The following is a 19,951-nucleotide window of genomic DNA, read 5'->3' as shown; positions in this document are numbered from 1 at the left end:
TCTCCCAGATATTAAAATGAAAAAAGAAAACACCTAAAAAATTTAACTCTTCATGACTGGCTGAGCTTCTGCTGGCTTGCAAAAAAAAAAAAAAGAGGCCAACAGCATGTCCTTTCCATGATCAAAACTATTAGGAAAGATTGTCATGCCTCTTTAGGAGGTCTGCGTGAGGGAGGCTGCTGTTACCCTCCGTAACTACAGAGCTCATAAGGTACATCAGAAAAGCCCTCCTTTACCTTTGGCCCTTATACAAGGTGCTCCTGCCAAATCTTTGTCTCAGTCCATACGCACTTTAAATGTGAGTTCCCCTACACAACAAGGCTCTACTCCTGCAAACAGTTCCACACAAGTGGACTCCTCGGCCCTCATTAAGCTCATTGCAGGATTGGAACGTTAATTGGTCACGTTTGCATGGTACCTGAGCAAAATGTATTGTGTGCGCTCAGTATTTAATGGCTTAGAACTCACTGGCCACTCAAAAGTGTTTCTGCTCAGTGAACTCTGTTTTGCTGCCAAATTTCAGTGCTTATCTTCCAACTATTTTGGCAGGAGGGCTGTTCAAAAGAAGTTTCAACATTTTTATTGTTTATAATGGGAAAATGTCTTTTCTACTTTCCTTACGGTAGAGGGGGAAAAAAGAGCGAAACCATATTTGCTCAATTAAAAAAGACCAACTTCAAGCAGAAGACAAGCCCCAAAAGTGAAAGATGAATAAAATTACAATTTGAACATGGAGGAGCAAAGAGGTGGTTAGAATGGAAACTCTTATACCATCTTAACTATTGTGGTACTACCACTCCCACCATAATATATAGTGGAGAGAGACTGTGGAGGTGGATGCCTTAGTAATACTATGCATAGCTAGTATTTACACTTCTGTAGTAATCAGGACTGCAAGGTCTTGTGATCGCTTACTGCCAAGCATACAGCTCATACATCAGTTAAAAAAGAAAAATCTAGTAGTGATCTCTGGGGCAGGATATGCAGCCAAATAAGAATTAGTTTTGCTGCATTCGTTTCCTAAGATTTCATCCAATTTAGCCTGTTACAGAGAGATTTGTATTTGTTGCCACAGTTCTCAGTTATCAGAGTAGCAGCCGTGTTAGTCTGTATTCACAAAAAGAAAAGGAGTACTTGTGGCACCTTAGAGACTAACCAATTTATTTGAGCATAAGCTTTCGTGAGCTACAGCTCACTTCATCGGATGCATTCTCAGTTAGAACTTGTGAGCGGCACTCAGTAGGAAAGTGTTAAGTTTTAGGCTCAGTGTTTTATGGTTCACTGAGAATGAAGACACCAACTGGATTTGACCGTAACTGCAGCAAACTTATTTTCACCATGTAACCTTGCTTTGCTTCTCTAGTGCAGGCTCTGCTGGGGAAAAGGTGAGACTCATTTCTTCAGTTCATTATTCAGAATGTGTCTTACATATAAAACAGTAGGATAATTTTATTTAGTTTTCTTTTGTGGCTGTATCTACAGGCTTTGATAGAGATCTTGTAGGTGTTTGTCTCTGTCTGAGGGGTTGGAGCATTCTTACAAACACCTACAAGATCTCTATCAAGCATTCTTACAACTACAGTACCCACCTGCTGAAGTGAAGAAACAAATCTTGGGAGACAGGCCAGTCCTTGGCTACAGACAGCCCCCCAACCTGAAGTAAATACTCACCAGCAACCATACACCACACAACAGAACCACTAACCCAGGAACCTATCCTTGCAACAAAGCCCGTTGCCAACTGTGTCCACATATCTATTCAGGGGACACCATCATAGGGCCTAATCACATCAGCCACACTATCAGAGGCTCGTTCACCTGCGCATCTGCCAATGTGATTTATGCCATCATGTGCCAGCAATGCCCCTCTGCCATGTACATTGGTCAAACTGGACAGTCTCTGCGTAAAAGAATAAATGGACACAAATCAGACGTCAAGAATTATAACATTCATAAACCAGTCGGAGAACACGTCAATCTCTCTGGTCACTCGATTACAGACCTAAAAGTCGCAATATTACAACAAAAAGACTTCAAAAACAGACTCCAACGAGAGACTGCTGAATTGGAATTAATTTGCAAACTGGATACAATTACCTTAGGCTTGAATAGAGACTGGGAGTGGATGGGTCATTACACAAAGTAAAACTATTTCCCTATGTTTATTGCTCCCCCCCCCCCCCCGTTCCTCAGATATTCTTGTTAACTGCTGGAAATGGCCCACCTTGATTATCACTACAAAAAGTTTTCTCCTCCCCTGCCCCTGCTCTCCTGCTGGTAATAGCTCATCTTAAGTGATCACTCTCCTTAGAGTGTGTATGATAACACCCATTTTTTCATGTTCTGTGTGTATATAAATCTCCTCACTGTATTTTCCACTGAATGCATCCAATGAAGTGAGTTGTAGCTCACGAAAGCTTATGCTCAAATAAATTTGTTAGTCTCTAAGGTGCCACAAGTACTCCTTTTCTTTTTGCGAATACAGACTAACACGGCTGCTACTCTGAAACCTTTAATCTCACAGTACTTACAGCTGTGTATGAAGGAGGAGGAGGAGAGAGGCAGAGTCACAGAACACCAATCATGACCTGTATTACTAAATCCCTACACCTTTCTTGGGAGCTAGCACATGAACTTTATGGCTTGTCCCAGAGCTGGCTCTGCTGTTGAAGAAAAGAGAATGCCCTTATTGATAGAAAGAGAAATATCTATTAGCGTTAGAAAGGAAGAGGAAATCATCAGGACACCATGAAAGGCATGCAGTGTTTATGCTCTGGATGGCTAGAAGTACCTGCCTGTGAAGTAATTCTATGGCAGGGGTGGCCAGCCTGAGCCTGAGAAGGAGCCAGAATTTACTAATGTACATTGCCAAAGAGCCACAGTAGCAGGTCAGTAGCCCCACATCAGCTCCCTGCCCCCCCCACCCCACTCCCAGCACCTCCTGTTCCCCCTCCCTCCCCACACCTCCCAATCAACTGTTTCGTGGCATGCAGGCGGCTCCGGAGGAGAGGGGGGAGGGGGAAAAAAGCATGGCAGGCTCAGGGGAGGGAGTGGGAAGAGGTGGAGTGGGGGCAGGGCTTGTGGCAGAGCCGGGGGTTGAGCAGTGAGCACTCCCCGGCACATTGGAAAGTTGGCGCCTGTAGCTCCAGCCCCGGAGTCGGTGCCTATACAAGGAGCCGCATGTGGCTCTGGAGCCACAGGTTGACCACCCCTGTTCTGTGGCATGGCACATTTGTTAGAGGGCTAGGTAAGAGCAGCCCAGAGATATAGGGTACTGGGTATGTAGGTATGATGGGAGGAGGACTGTGCAGCACAACTATATACATCCAACGAGCGAGCACCACTTTATTTGCTCAGCGTAACCATTTTAGGATTTTTATAAGCTGACGTTTCCAGTACGTAAGTGTTTGTGTTCTCTAATCATGAACTGGGCTATGATAATCTGCTTGACATAAGGTTGCACCGCCGATTATACCTAAAATGGGACTATGCTGTTCTGTTACATAGCTTATTAACATGAGACTTTGGGTCTTAGGAGATTTATTTTCCTTCCAAACTCTTATAGCTGCTTTTTGCATCTAAATTCTAGTTGCTTGGACCTGTGCTAACATGATGGGACCATGGAGTAAGTAGTTTCTCATCAGAGAGGAGGGATATTTATGGGTATGCTTTCCTAGTAAGAAAACTGCAGCATTTTGTTGGCAAAGATGTGGGATGCTTTGAGGAGAGAGAGATGAAAATTTGAGTTCATTATAGAAGTACTTTGAAATTGGAAACTGGAAGTAGATGGAGAAAAACATTTCAGAAAAATGTAGTTTGCCAGTAATTTGTTTACCCTGTTGTGAAAGTCCATCTAATTTAAAGCTTTATTATTACCACAATTACCTAATGAAGCTTTAGGATTTCCTCAAATTCAACATGATATTCCTGGGATGACATTGCAGTATATAGTGTATAAAATCAAAGATTGCTATAGTGCATAGAAAGGTATCTTGAGGTTTGCTTCAAGTCCAAAGTGTAAAACACTGTATGTTCTTTCTAAGTGAACCATTTACATCGGTAGAACATTTACAATGGTAGAACAGCTTGGGAAAATCCCAAATAGTTTAAGCAGGTGAATGTTTATGGTATTATTCATGCAACACATTTCATTTAGAGTTTCTAAGTTAAGTTTTGTGTACATTGTCTATTAGTGGGATATAGCCAGTTATTTTTAGTGGAAGGATAGTTTTGTGGTAACAGCGTTAGATTGAGAGTTGGGGAATCTGGGTTCTGTTCCTGACTCTCCCGGAGATTTGTGTGACCTTAGGCAAGACAACATGGGTTTTTAGAGGATCTGAGTATCTGCAGCTCTCATTGACTTCAAGAAGGATAGCTCTTCACAGAGAGGTACAGGTGCTCAGCATGTCTAAAAATCAGGCAGCAAATCTCAATGCCCATTTCCCTATGTGTAAAGGAGGTTAATATCTGTTGTGATGCTAAGTTGATTGATATCTGTAGAGTGCTTTGAGAGCATCTGACTGAAAAAAGATGGAGTATTATTAATACATATAATCTACTTCAGGTGTTGGAAGATGGGTATCAGCAGCTGTCATTGGCTACAGTGGGAGCTCCAGGTGCTCAGCATCTCTGCAAATAAGGTCATACGTTATTTTCCAGGCCTTTCAAATCTGCTTTTTCTAGATATACATCATCTAAATTAGGGGTGGGCAAACTTTTTGGTCTGAGGGCCATATTCGGCTATGGAAATGTTATGGTAGGCCATGAATGCTCACAAAACTGGGGGTTGGGGTGTGGGAGGGGGTGAGGGCTCCGGCTGGGGGTGCGAGTTCTGGGGTGGGGCCAGAAATGAGGAGTTCAGGATGTGGGAGGGGGCACTGGGCTGGGGCAGGGGATTGAGGTGCAGATGGGGGGGTGAGGGCTATAGGGTGTAGGAGGGCGAGACCGAGGGGTTCGGAGGGTGGGAGTGGGATCAGGGCTGGGACAAGGGGTTGGGGTGCAGGCTCCGGGTGGCGCTTACCTCAAGCAGCTCCTGGAAGTAGCGGCATGTCCCCCCTCTGGCTCCTATGCGGAAGTATGGTCAGGCGATTCTGTGCACTGCCCCGTCTGCAGCTGTGGCCCTCTCAGTTCCCATTGGCCTGGTTTGCTGGCCAGTGGGAGCTGCAGGGGCAGTGCTTGGGGCGGGGACAGTGTGTAGAGCCCCCTGGCTGCCCCTACACGTAGGAGCCAGAGAGGGAACATGCTGCTGCTTCCAGGAGTCATGCGGATCAGGCCTTCGACCCTGCTCCCTGGCAGGAGCTTGAGGGCCAGATTAAAACATTTGAAGGGCCGGTTGCGGCTCCGGGCCGTAGTTTGCCCACCCCGATCTAAGTGAAGAAGAGTTGTGTTCACATACTGAATGGCAGGCTTTGGGGCACTCTTGTTGTGTGGAAGTGGGTGTCTTTATCCTTTAGAGTTATTTTAGAGCCCTCTTCTAAACTATTCACAGCTGATTATTAGCTCCTGCACGTGTTGAACATTGAATGATTTCCAGCTCAGTTCCCCTAGCTGTAAATTGGGGACAATGATACTTGCTATGTTAAGAACTTCGAAATGCCCTGATGAAAAGCACTATGTAAGAGTTGTTACTGCATACCTACTGCATGTCACAAAATAGCCATCTAATTCACAATGTACAGTAGTCTGCCTTCTCTTCTATAATGGCAGTAATTAAACTGCAGTAGACCCCACATTTGACAAATGTAAGAAAAGCCTCCTCAGTAAGTCATACTGATGAGTGGATGTCATTTTGTACTGTAAATGAGCCAGTGGAAATTGATTATTAAGGAGTCAGATTGGGTTGGTTCTTGATTACCAGTTTCTTGTGCTCTAGAATCTTAAGCTTTCATTTAAAAATGTGTGTCTAGCCTTTGTGCTGCAAAGAAAACCTTCACAATGTGAATTCAATATAAACTGGAGCCTACTGGAGTCTGCAGGCAACCTGAACCAATAGGTCTCAGAGGTATGAACGATTTTTTCATCTTACTGTATTAAGTGTGAAGCCTAATGAAGCTAATTTATATTGTCAACACTGCTAACACAACATCCTATTAAAGCGTGGAGAAGAGAGCCCTCATCATAAAATACACAATTTGCTGTGAGTGACATCTGATGAAGTGAGCTGTAGCTCATGAAAGCTTATGCTCTGATAAATTTGTTAGTCTCTAAGGTACCATAAGCACTCCTTTTTATCTTCATTTTGGTGTCATGAGTGGATTGGGGGAGTAGCAATATTTCTCTACCCCCTCTGGCCCCCCCGCTATATGACTCCTGTTCAATATGCTGTTAGTACTGTTTGGTTGAAAAATTCATGGAGATGATAAAATTGGGGAGGTTGGAAATAGGGGAAAAACTACTTTTTTTGAACGTATTTGCTACCACCTAAGCACAAACATTAGAAGCTAGGAAATTACTAACAAATTTAGAATATAAAAATCCAAGAAGATAAAGTGACATGTCTTAAAAGTTTTAGCCAGGACCCTATAGAACAGTAGTTCTCAAACTTTTGTACTGGTGACCCCTTTCACGTAGCAAGCCTCTGGGTGCGACCACCCTTATGAATTAAAAACACTTCTAAAAATATATTTAACTCCATTATAAATACTGGATGCAAAGGGGGGTTTGGGGTGGAGGCTGACAGCTTGCGACCCCCCCCATGTAATGACCTTGCGACCCACTGAGGCGTCCCGATCCCCAGTTTGAGAATCCCTGCTATATAAGAACTTGCAGAGATATCACATTCCTCCCACAGAAAACTACAGTAATACTGTCTTGGCAACTTTTTAGTAATTTACTGATTAAGCACTAAGGATACACAAAGATCTGTCTTCAGAGTAGCAGCCGTGTTAGTCTGTATCCGCAAAAAGAAAAGGAGTACTTGTGGCACCTTAGAGACTAACAAATTTATTTATTTTTGTGAGCTACAGCTTATGATCAAATAAATTTGTTAGTCTCTAAGCTGCCACAAGTACTCCTTTTCTTTTTAAAGATCTGTCTTGTTTCTTCACTTAAAACAGATACAGTACAAAGGCAACTTTACAGGAGAATTGGTGGCGATGGTGGTTTTCTAAGGAAAGCTCTACTTGGAGAACTTGAAAGCTGTGTTAAGATTTTTCTCAAATAATTCTGACTTGTATTTCAACAATGTGAGGTCAAGCTGACCTCTGACAGAACCTCAGGGCACAGTGATTAAACATTAAGTGATGAAGAATGTTTACTAAATGTTTGAGGCTAATCCAAATAAATGCATGTTGGCATTTAAGCAGTGACTAGTTAAAGATCAGCTAACCATCCCTTACTGTAAGCCAAAATACAGTATTGTGAAATGCAGTCTCTTTATTTATAGTGTTTTACTAAAAAGATTAAAGGCTAATGCGTCAATTCAGCATTTAACCTTTAAGCTGTATCAGTTACTTGCTGTGGGGAATGGCCAATGCTAAGCTGTTTGGTTACATGTGAATTATCATTGTCTGAGTAATGTTTTGACGATTGATTCAGATCTCATGTCAAGTAGTGGGCAGTTAGTGGGGTCTCTGTACACAGCAGTGAGAGGGGGGAAATTTTTTTAAAAACAATATTTGATTTTAAATGCTCAAAATAGTGCTCTAAACTACTTTTACCTGCCCCCCTCCCCCCAGTGGCTAGATTTCAAGGAGCTAGTCAATCTTAAATCTGTGGTGTGGTTTCCCTATTTGCAAAATTGATAGTAAGCTTGTCACAGAGACAGCCTTTTCTTATGCGTTTGTACAGTGCTTAGCAAAGTGGGGTCCTGGTCTGTGACTGTGGTCCCTAGACCAGGGATTCTCACAACAAACTTTTTGGTGGCCTCAGAGTATGGCCACCATATCTTCCTACTGTATTTTCCACTGCATGCATCTGATGAAGTGGGTTTTAGCCCACGAAAGCTTATGCCCATATACATTTGTAAGTCTCTAAGGTGCCACAAGTCCTCCTTTTCTTTTTTAACTCTTACTGGTGGCCGCACTGACAATTTTTCCTAAAATACTTAATTAACTTTAGAAAAAACAAATAAATATGCACACATACATATCCAAATCATTGTAATGTATTTATGTAGGGTTTTTTCAGACTCGGTAGTAAAAATAATTTACAGTTGTCTCTATTCTTTACTGGACCTAAACAGAATAGAAACACAAATAAGGCATTTTGCATGTTCTTGTCTTTTGTTGTTTTTTCTTTTGCTTTTTTGGTTGTACTTTTTTTATTTCTCCTAAGACTTGCTATCTGGTAAGTCTTCTGCTGTGAAAAGTGATATTTGTATGTTTGCTAATATCACTTTTCACAGCAGACCTATTCAGCCCCAGCAAGCCCTGGGACAGATTAAGCCCTGGATGGGGAGGTGGGCAGGGAGGCAGCGGGGCTCAGTGCTGATGGCAGGGGTGGTGAGCCTGGGGCTGGAGCCTGGAACCAGAGCCTGCCACTGTGTGGACGGAGCCCAAAGCCCTGTGGCCAAAGCCTGTCTCCCCTACCCCCCCCGGAAAGTGGGGAATTCACCAGTTGCCTGCACCTCCAGCATTTGTGTCTCGGAGAGGGGGTAGGGCCCAACTGCTGCTGGCAGCCCTGCGAGAGGGGCCACTGCTTTGTGTCCCGTGACACCCTCCCGCCCCCAAAGCCCAGATGGCTGTGGCCGGAAGAAAAGGCCGTGGTGGCCGCATTTGAGAAAACACTGCATAGACACTACAGCAGTGCAAATGATAAATAATACGGCTTGCCTTCTGCACAGGATGTTGAGGCTTAATTAATATTTTAAAAGTCTTTTGAGATTCTTGACTGAAAGGTGTTATAGGTACAAATTAATATTTATTCTGAATTTTATGTTGTATATGAGGAAAAAATGCTAGGGTTTTTTTTGTCTTGTGTTCATTCTGATTGTTCTTCCAGTATATACATCTTCTGGAAGAAAATAGGGTTAATTGAGTATTTAAGGTTCTTTTGAGCATTCATGTGTTGGCACCTATATCCTTTAGTAATGATAGGGAAAAATATTACGGCAGCATCATGCTCAGGCTATGCTATACTGGTACAACCCTTAGGGCACCTTATTATGGAACAGTTTTCCCTGACATGTTTCAAGCATGGATTTATGTATTCCAGATGGCATCTTTACTGCATCTCTGAACTTGCACTTGGTTAAGATACTGTTTACACCAGTGATACTCAGACTGCGGCTTGTGAGCTGCAAGTGGCTCTTTAATGTGTTTCCTGTGGCTCTTCGATTTAATTATTAACCAATCAGGATGCTTTTACTATGTTATTAACCAATTAAGTATCAACTTGTATTAAGTTATTAACTTATTTGCTATGAGAATAATATACATATATAAAAACTAAATATTCCCTTGTCATACTGTTTAAATATGAATGGTACTATAGTAAATGAAACAATGAATTCACACCAGTGTGGCCCGTTTGGGTAATGTTGATCGCTCATTTGGCTCCTGAACCACTGAGGAAATAGAACTATGCTTGAATCATGTCTTCATACTGGCCAACGTGGGGGCAGTTGGGTTCTGCCTCATTGTTTATATTTGTAGCATAGATCAGTGCTACTCAAAGTGGTGGTCCGTGGACTGGTGCTGGTCTGCGAGCCATCGGCTGCCGGTCTGCGCGCACACTGGAAAAAAAAAATTGCCGGTCCCCCCATATCAGATAGCTTGAGAAGCACTGGCATAGATGATCCCTGGTTCTCCTCACTAAGGTTGTGTCTACACTGGCACTTGAACGACAAAACTTTTGTCTTTCAGCGGCGTTACCCTGTCTCCACCCTGTCTCCTCCTCTTTCCCCCCCGAAAGACAAGTTTTGCCATGATAAGTGCCAGTGTGAACAGTGCGTTGTTGGCAGGAGCGCTCTCCTGCCGACAACGCAAACACCACTCGTTGCGGGTCGAAGTTTTTTGTCAGCAGGAGAACCGACAAACAGCGGCTACACTGTGTGACTTTTAGCGGCATGGCTGTAACAAGACAGCCATGTTACTAAAAGCTGTGTAGTGAGAACATAGTGTCAATTAAATGTATTGCCTAGTTAATGGCCTTGTGCTTCTTTACATTAAGTGGTTAGGCTTTAACTATGTGAGCGTACTAGCTGTGCTAGCATTAATATCTAGCTATCTAAACTTCTGGGCCATTAACTGCTCAAGTTGTGTTAAATTTTGTGATCTGGAATTTTACTATCACTTGTTTACCAGTGTCCTGCACTGACCTTAAATGTTCAACAGCCACGTTCTCAATGCAGCCTGCCTTGTATGCTGACAAGGCTGGTAATGCCTTGGGGCAAGAACAGTAAGTAATCTGAGAGACAAATCCTTCTTTACGTCTTCTGGACTCACAAGCAGCTTGTTGGCTCAGAACAACGTAATGCCTGAGCTTCAGAATCCTGTTTGGGGAGGTCAGCTGGATGAGGAGGGGTATTTCCTTGGACACCTAAGATGTCATGCACCACAAAGGAGTGACATTGCATGTATTACATTCCATACACACACAGCTGAAGGGATGTATCCATCAATCTGATCAGTGAACTCTTAAAATCAATTTCCACCCTAACGCTGTAACGTGTCAGACCTAGAGAAGTGAAGAGAGATGGAAGGGAAAAGCTCCTGCAGAAAGTAACTATATTGTGCATAGAGAGGGAAGAAGCCCGTGCTATGCTAGATGAGCAGGGAGTGGAGTAGATAAAGACTGTGGGCCAAATGACGTCAGGCATAAGCTGTGCATTGCCCTCCCCCCCCCAGGTCTATGAAATCAACTGAAACAAACCCATGGAGGATTTTAAAAAAGAACTTTGAACTGGAGCCTGAAATGAATGAGGAGCCACTGGAATACCCTTGTGTATGGGTTGATGTGGTTGCACTTGGGTGTGTGTGTGTGAGAGAGAGAGAGAAAGGTGGGGCAAAGCAGGATTCTTTCTGTGCTGGCATCTGGAGAGCTAGGTCTTGGAGGAAGGTATCTGCCAACTCCTTAATATGTTGTCTTGGTGGTTGATCTTTTAGTGTTCTTGGGTCTTGGAGGGGAGTTGAAAATTCTAAGGTGAGAGACTTTCCAGGTGAGTCTCCTCAGCTCCCTGCCTCTCTCACTTCCCTGCTGGCCTCATTGTCCGGCCAAAGCTGCTTCTAGATTTCATGCCATGTTCCTGTTATGAGCTGGGACTGGGACCGTACAGAAGAGTTGACTCCCTGCTGGGACACCCCCTTGTGGCTGGCCTTAGGTATAGCATTTGCTTCCTTGTGGTGGGGTGTGGTGTAGCAGCTCTTTTTTCACTAGTGTGGTCTGTTGACAGTTCATAGACTCCAAGGCCAGAAGGGACCATTGTGATCATGTAGTTTGACCTCATTTATGACACAGGCCATTGAACTCCCCCAAATTTTTAGAGCAGTTTTTTATTTTGATTTAAAAATTTTCAGTGATGGAGAATCCACTATGACTAAGGCTGCGAGTCTGTCACAGAAGTTGTGGATTCCGTGACTTTTCCTGACCTCCATGAATTTGCAGTGCCCAGCAGTAGCAGTCTGGGTGTGTAGGAGGGGGCTCAGCCCCTGCTCTGGCCCCTGCCTAGGAGCTGCAGGGATGCAGAGTTGGGTAGGGAGCCCTGCCAACCTCCCAGCACCAGTGGAGGTCCTGACCCCCTCTCCCCCAGCACCAGCAGGGGTTCTGCGCTGCAGCCCAGGACCCCCCCCCCAGCACCACCGCAGCACGGCCCCTCCTCCCTCTCCCCCAGCACCGGTGGGGGGCCTGTGGCACGGCCCCTCATCACAAGTGGGGGGGTCCCGTGCTGCAGGCTGGCCCCTCCCTCCAGCACTTGCAGTGCCCCCGGACCACCCCCCCAGAGCACTCCCGCCCAAGTTTTAGTCATGGTAGGTATTTTTAGTAAAAGTCATGGGCAGGTCACGGGCCCGTGAATTTTTGTTTATGGCCCATGACCTGTCCATGACTTTTATTAAAAATACCCGTGACTAAAACGTAACCTTAACTATGACCCTTGGTAAAATGTTCCAGTGGTTAATTACTCTGGTTCTGTGCTGGTCTGCCGCCTCTTGCATCTCTAATCAGGTCATGCTATATTTCCACTCCTCATGTCTTGGACTTTGTTTCTCCGAAAGAAGTCCAACAATCTATCATCAGTTTTTGGCCCCTCACTCTGGGCCCCATGGTCCTTACTCTCTCTGCCTAAAGCCTTTCAAAAATCCATATCAACTTACATCAGAGAGGTTTTCATACCACTTTTTCTAATGGCTGGTAGGGGAACCCAGACCCTCCTTCCTCTCTGGATTCCAGTCCTGTAATGAACAGGCAAGGTGTGCTCCATTAGACTTCTTGCTGCTGCTGCCTCCCTGGACTTCTTCCTGTCATTACTCTTTTTGTCAGGCCTTCTCCTTAGCTTCTTTCTGGGCTCTTGTAGTGAGCAATGCCTCCCAAGGCTTCTCCCTGGAGGTCTGGTTCCTGCCCTTGGCTGTGTTCCTAATCCACTGCAAGCCTCTGTCAGGGCTCTTACAAGCAGACTCCTTCCACTGTTCTACTCCTCGGGTCCTTCTGCCTGCAGCTCCTACCCTGCTACTCCAGGAACGCTTTCCTACTCTGTGTTCAGCCTTTCCCTGGGTGAGCTGGTTCTTCCCCTTTACCTCAGGGCCCCGTACAAGCCATCTGCCCAGCAAGGTATCCCAGCTCTGGCCAGTTCCATCACAACCCTCTGTGTGTCCACTCCTGCTCCTTCCTGTTTCTCTGTTAAGAGAGCAGTTATAAAGTTCTTCTTTCTCTTCTTGTAACCATCTTCTGCTTCAGGCTTCCTGCCTTTATGGCATCATCCAGTTCCGTCCCAGCTGAGTTTCATCTTTAATTAGGAATGGTCCACCCTCCAGGTACAATCAGTGGGTTAATGAAGCTCTCAGTATACACTCCATCACAGACTACAATTAAAGAGGATGCAGGGGGAGAAGAGGAAATTGAGAGGGACAGGTTTTGGCCAGGAGTCCCAACCTAGTGCCTCCTTTCAGTCACAGACCTCACTTCTCTCTGGTAGTGTGCACCTGAGTAGCCTTCTCTTGCTTGAAACCCAGGTAAGCTGCACTGTAGCTTTTATAGCTGTTTGTTTTATTTGCACAGGTGCAGGTATCCCAGTGGCTGGCTGACTGGTTGGTTGAAATCCCAAGTATAGACAAGGCCTGAGTGTTCCAGCTCAAGATGCTCTGCTTGCAATTAAGATTCATTAATAGGCCTGATGAGCTTTTATAGTTGTGTGTTGTTTGTAAAGACAGGGTAACCCCCTCCCCAAATCCCAAACAAAATATTGCCACAGAAATGGGAACTTAAGGAAAATAAATAGTCCTTCTACACTTTCTGCCAAGATGTCACTGAATGTTTTGGTTAAATAGCAAGTTATTGAAAGGATCTGCTCTTCTGGATCTTAGTGAATCCATGATTTGTTTTAAATGTTATATTTCATACTTCATATGTCGTGTACAACATGGCATAAACCAGTGGGATTGAGGGGGAGAGGGACAACTACATCTCAACAAGGAACAGGTGGAATGTTGCATATTAAATTTGTATTCATGTGATATAGTACCTGGCAGGTCTGCTTTCTCTCACCATGCTAGCCTCTGGACAAATGCTTTCCTGCTGGGGGGCCATGAGGTTCTCTTCACTGTGGCAATAACTTATTTCCTTCCCTCCTAATTGAAGCCCTGATTCCTTTTAGATGTCAGTGAAATAAAATGCTCATTCTCTGTTAGAGTGATTACTGGTCTTCTCTGCAATGGTCAGAAAGGGCATATCTGTGCTGCAAAGAAGAACTAGATCAGCCAGTGTTTTGTGTGTGTGTGGTGGGGCTGTGTTAGGATGGTGCCTTTTTGTTGCCAGTGAGGAAACAGCTCTAATGTTTGCTAGAGAGCAGTTTTTTAGGCTAGATAAAGTCTTAAAACAGACCTCATTCCACTGCCCACATGCAGAAAAACTGGCTAGTGCACAGATCTTCCTGTAGTGCAGATGAGCTTGAACAGTCTACAGATCAGTCAGCAAGAAATACTGTTGTCGTGAGAGGCTGTAGCTGTTCATCTAATCTTTTTGCTCCTTGGCAACCTCCCATGCTTCTCTGAGTTTAGATTCACCTTGGGAACATCCTTGACCTTCATTAGCACAGGGAGTGGGAGATTTGAGGCAGATGCTTTGAAGCCATGGTGTAGTTAAAGTACTAAGCCAGCTAGAATGGGTGAAGAAATGATTCAGAAATCCCAAACTTTTGTTTAGTGTCTGGCTACTTTCATGACTCTAAAGGAACAGCTCAGCAGCAGCATTCCTTTTTAGAGCATTGGAGAAGGTTCCTTATTGACAATTGTCAACTGCTGCAAATGGCCCACCTTGATTATCACTACAAAGGATGTGGATAAATTGGAGAGAGTCCAGCGAAGGGCAACAAAAATGATTAGGGGACTGAAACACATGACTTATGAGGAGAGGCTGAGGGAACTGGGATTGTTTAGTCTGCAGAAGAGAAGAATGAGGGGGGATTTGATAGCTGCTTTCAACTACCTGAGAGGTGGTTCCAAAGAGGATGGTTCTAGACTATTCTCAGTGGTAGAAGAGGAAAGGACAAGGAGTAATGGTCTCAAGTTGCAGTGGGGGAGGTCTAGGTTGGATATTAGGAAAAACTTTTTCACTAGGAGGGTGGTGAAACACTGGAATGCATTACCTAGGGAGGTGGTAGAATCTCCTTCCTTAGAAGTTTTTAAGGTCAGGCTTGACAGAGCCCTGGCTGGGATGATTTAGTTGGGGATTGGTCCTGCCTTGAGCAGGGGTTTGGACTAGATGACCTCCTGAGGTCCCTTCCAACCCTAATATTCTATGATTCTATGAAAGGTGGTGGTTTTTTTTTTTTCCTTTCCTGCTGGTAATAGCTCACCTTACGTGATCACTCTCGTTACAGTGTGTACGGTAACGCCATTGTTTCATGTTCTCTGTGTATATAAAATTTCCCCACTGTATTTTCCACTGTATGCATCTGATGAAGTGAGCTGTAGCTCACGAAAGCGTATGCTCTAATAAATTTGTTAGTCTCTAAGGTGCCACAAGTACTCCTTTTCTTTTTGCTGATTGACAATGTGTGCATTACACCTGTGTGCAGAGGGCCAGCACAAGACTTAGGCTCCATTTAAATCCCACTTAAGTCATTGGGCTTAAGTGCTTCATAGTGCTTCATTCGCACAGGGATGAATTTCACCTAGTAAGAATAACAGGCAAATATTTTTTGTTCGAAGAATTTTAACAAATGAAGGAGTGGCATGGTCTGACCTGAGGAACTCCTGAGTTTGATTAACTGTGATGCTTTGTGGTGTTAGCCAAGTCACTTGGGGCCCAATATTACACTTTTGAAGGCAGTGGGATTTTTGCTATAAACTTCAGTGGGAGCATGACCATAGGCTTAATCTCTATTAGTTTTCCATTTGTAACAAGGGAATAATTTCTATCTACCTCACAGAGATGTTGTAAGGGATAATCAGTATTCATAAAGCGTTTGGAAGAGGTTGTAGATGCTATCTCTTATTCTGATTTGTTCTTTGCCAGATTCAGCTGAAGAGGTTTTTTTGGTGATTTCTGATCCTTTGACAAATCTTACTTCTTTAAAACCCATGGACACTTGAAAATAGACCCAACCCCAACCTCACCTGTAGCCCCACCCAAAAAAACAAGTGGATGATATCTACATTTATAGCTGTAGAAAGAATTGGGTATCTTGGTTTATTGGTTTAGATCAAGTTTAACTCTGAAAGACCATTCCAGATTTTTCTGGTTAACTCTACGTTAGAAGGAGTCCTTAATTACCTTTCTCCTCCCATCCCTCAACACAAACCAGTAAATCTACCTGATAGCTGCCAGAAACACCTAATCAATAAATTTCTCAGGGCCAGTTTTCCATTTTGGGTATTATGTGATTTCTTGGACCCTAATTTTGACAGGATACACTTTTTGAGTTTAACTAATTCTCATGTCAACTGTAAATAAAACGCAGTCACCAGTACCGTCTATTTCAGTTCCCTCCACCATTCTCAGTGCTGTGGTGTTCAGTTTTGATAACAGTTGTCGATACGTCTCCGGGAAATCACATTTGTGGGTGATTGATTAGAATAAAACTCTGGGCTGCTCTGCTCCCTTCCAGTTCCATTGTGGAGCTTTTTACCTGATGTGGACTGGACTGGGGAATCCATCCCAAAACCTGGAAGGATATTCAAGGGTCTGCAGAAGGCCAGTGCCAATCTAGTCTCACTGCTAGGGACTCTTCTGGAGACCTGGGGGCATCCTGTCACAGAGAGGGCTCTGCAGAGAAGGTAATAGAGCCCAGCCTTTTACCTTTCCCTGGTAAACTACTCAGGGCCAGCTAGGGTACGGTGAACGTCTCCCTCCACTGCCCCACATAACATAGGTCAATTCCCAGCCTCTAGCTGGCCCTCTCCTTTCTTGCCTCCTGCACAGATCCTGACATTGCAGAGTGTCTTTTGGGATTCTCGCAAATGGGAAGGCGGTCTCAGCGAGGTGCCTTTTAACTCCCTTCCCTTCCACAGAGGAGGAGTGAGTTTGATGCGTGGATCTTGGAGGCGTTTCTGAGATCCTTCCTTAAAAGTTACTCCCCCATCCCCTCTGGAACTGTCACCTCCCTCTTTGCTTGAGTTTTCATGTATGTTTTTTCTCTTTTTTTATCCTTTCCCTAGCCTACATGTCTCCCTTTCCTGTCTCTTTGGAAAACAGAATATTATGTGTTGTTATAAGTAATAAGATTAATACAAACACTTCGTGACTGCTGTATTGTGGACACCAGTAAACTGTCCCACAACTTGAAAGAACATGCTGTTAATATTTCACCCAGTACTATCTGGGTCTTTAGCCTGGTGTCTGAAGATATACAGTACTAAGCAGTCTGGGGCCCTAAGTATTTTGATATGTGGGTTGGAGGGGAGAAAGATATAATGCTTAAACATAAAATTAAAATATAGAGCATAGGTTTAAAATAGCATTTATGAAAAATTGGCAGTTAGAATTTAGTTACTCATGTACAAGTCTGCAGAAGAGTCTTAACAGATGGAGGCCTCAATTCTCTGTGTTTGATTCTCTTTCAGGGAATTGAGAATGGGCCATCAACAATGCTAGGTCTACAATGGGAAGTGTCACGCTTCGCTATTTCTGCTATGGGTGCCTTTTCACATCTGTGACTTGGACACTTCTGCTGTTTGTTTATTTCAACTTCAGCGAAGAGACCCAATCTTTCAAGAATGTGCCCGTCAAGGGGCTGGAACCTCAAAAGCCACTTCCTAAAAAATTCTATCCCCGTTTCACTCGGGGTCAAGTTCGCGTACCTAAACCACAACGGAAAGACAGCAGTATAGGGAATCCATTTGGAAATCATGCACAGGACCCAGGGAAGGGAGACATGGAGCTCTCCCCTGAAATGGGTAAGTGGGCTTGGTCATCTTCATTATCAATGACATACACGCACACATAAACACATCTTAGTTAAATCAGTAGAAGTGAGATCATAAGACTTTAAATGTGTCCAAGGAAAATTTTTATACTCAGAATATTTATTTATTAAAATGTTGATCCTGGTGTTTCTCTTGGTTTCAAAGTAGACTTAAAGTTTATTCTTTTACAGTATGTATTTTTTTAATCCAAAATGTTGCAGTCTAGCCTTTATTCTAAAATATTTTCAACTTTACTACATAAAATGCTACAACAGAACTTCTGAACTTTAACATCCAGGGTACAGACTTTGATATACCACCTTGCCACTGGTAGCATTTGTGCATGTCATGTTAATGATTTACTTTGAGAGGGATTGGACTAAAATATGTGTGAAATTTTAGAGGCTGCAGAGAAACTCAATTCATTTTTTTCAGTATAAAAGATTTAAAAAGTAGTTTGCATGGTGATAGTATGAGGCCTATGGTTGCTATCCATGTATCATAGAAGTATAAAATGATCTACAAACTAGACTGGAAAAAGTTAAGATGATGGGTTTATTCATTTGACAGGGTCAAATTTTGCTTGCTTTATTCAGGCAAATAGGTCTGTTGACTTCATTGGCACTACTTAGAAGAGTGTGGCATTTTGAACTGAAAACTGGCCATTGAACTGGAAGAAGGTAGTGCAAGTCACTCTATTGGTGTCTTAGCTATTTCCGTTGGAAGTATAATACAGAATGTATTTTATCTAGCCCTGAATTTAATACTGGCAGTGCTGGCTAAAACTCCCTACACTCTTCTTCAGTAAAATGTCAGTATGGCGTCAGCTATCGGAGAGTTTTATGGAGCTTAAAAAAAAGCTTACCAAAATGTAAGCGTAGACTTGCTCAGAGGCTTATGTGATCGATAGAAGGTGAAACACCTTCCAAAATTTAACTGCCAACTTGTGATGCCACAGGGCACGCAAATTCTTATCAGTTTGCTGTGTTACCAACAGCTGCTAATTGCTGCATAGTCCAGAGGTGACCATCTCTTTCCAAGTATTCACTGCTTGCCAGGAAATGAACTGGAGAGTTGCAACAGAAAATCTCTTTGATCTTGAAACCCAAAGACTAGCTGGACGGGTGAAAGCCAAATGTGTTCTATTGCAGGACAAGTCCTATATGAAAATTTGGGAGACAGCTGGGCCTCTGTTAGAATTAGACCTAGTGTTATAAGGAAGGGTTTCCTGTCTGTCCAGTCTGGAGAAGTGATAAATATGCTAGGCTGTAAAGTTAAAAAAACAGTTTGGCATATTATAGCTGAGAACAAAATGTCATCTGGTAGGGTAATCTATATTTTTTTCTTATAAATGTATGAAACACACATAACACTGCTATAGTAAAGGGTTTGTTGATGTTTCCATTGCAAACCTCATTTTCCAAGGGCTTAGAGCTGTTGTGTGGACTGGAATTTGTCAGGCACTTCGCACGCACTTTGTTAGCCTGCATGCAGCTCTTCCAATCCATCTTAAATAATATTTACGAGTTTGACTGTGTTTAGAGAGGGGAAAAGAAAAGTGTAGACACTTGTGTGAGGGCAGTCTGTAGAACAAAAAACAGTGCAATTTGGCATGAAGTTTTCAAGCATGGGGTCCTTAAAGCGGATCAGCTGAGCAGACTCAATGGCAGTAGTGCTTGCTGTAATCCAGAGGATGCAAGTATGATTGAGCTTAGAGCCTCTGGACCAGAGTTGGGAAGCTGCGGGCAGCTATGCCTGCAGATGGTCAATGTAAACAAACTGTCTCCCGGCCCACCAGCGGATTACGCTGACAGGCTGCGTGTGGCCGACAGGCCGCAGGTTGCCCACCACTGCTCTGGACAGACAAAATCATTGCTAAGGTCAGATGTGTAACTCCAAGGAAGGGTTTGTGCCACTGCTTTTGTGGCTACTGCTGAACAAGGAAGGGAAAGTAATACCTATTAATAGTCACATTTCTAACCTCTGTGACTAATGGCTTGTCACATTGCAGTTAACCTGATGGATAAAACCCAGTCAGTGCAAACCCCATGGAGACAGATTGCGTTGGTGTAAACTGTGGCTTCCACTTATGTAGCTTCCCATGGTTTCAAACCTCTACCATAGGGGTGTGAGCCACTGCTGCTACATTGGTATTGCTGCTCTTGAGGCTAAAAACCCCAGTGCAGACAACATGCATGGCAGTCACATTGGTGCATTGCTTTTTAGAGGGAGGGCCAGGTATGCGCCCTCGGGAGAATCACTGTTACATGTCCCTTGGTGTAAATCCCATTACCATGTCACAGTCAGTCATGTTACATCTGTGCTATGAAGGGAAATAGGGAGATCTTGTTGTCTTTCCCGTTCCAAAAACATTTCCACAGCTTGCATTTCTCCTTCTATTTTGCCCCTTTTATTTCTGATCATACCACCTCCATGGACATGCTGAGGCTGTC

The 19,951-nt window shown here is 43.7% G+C and overlaps 1 protein-coding gene across 10 annotated transcripts in view; it reads left to right on the top strand.

The window, feature by feature from the left end:
• GALNT11 (polypeptide N-acetylgalactosaminyltransferase 11) overlaps window positions 1–19,951 on the top strand; it is a 105,663-nt gene that overhangs the window by 9,426 nt on the left and 76,286 nt on the right. For 8 of the 10 annotated variants that reach the window (XR_012157629.1, XR_012157630.1, XM_073334612.1 and 5 more), the window contains exon 2: window positions 17,157–17,489. The exons of 1 other annotated variant lie outside the window; for it this stretch is intronic. Coding sequence is in view for 7 of the 9 variants with exons in the window: in XM_073334612.1 (XP_073190713.1) it covers window positions 17,195–17,489 (295 nt within the window). In the remaining 2 variants the exon portion in view is untranslated. Of the gene's footprint in view, window positions 1–5,255; window positions 6,002–17,156; window positions 17,490–19,951 lie in introns of those variants that run through there. One more of the 10 variants, XM_073334611.1, reaches the window with a different exon arrangement.

This window comes from Lepidochelys kempii, chromosome 2 (assembly GCF_965140265.1).
Source record: "Lepidochelys kempii isolate rLepKem1 chromosome 2, rLepKem1.hap2, whole genome shotgun sequence".
Classification (NCBI taxonomy): Eukaryota; Metazoa; Chordata; order Testudines; family Cheloniidae; genus Lepidochelys; species Lepidochelys kempii.
The sequence above is the reverse complement of the archived record's forward strand: the minus strand, read 5'-3'. Positions and strand labels throughout refer to the sequence as shown.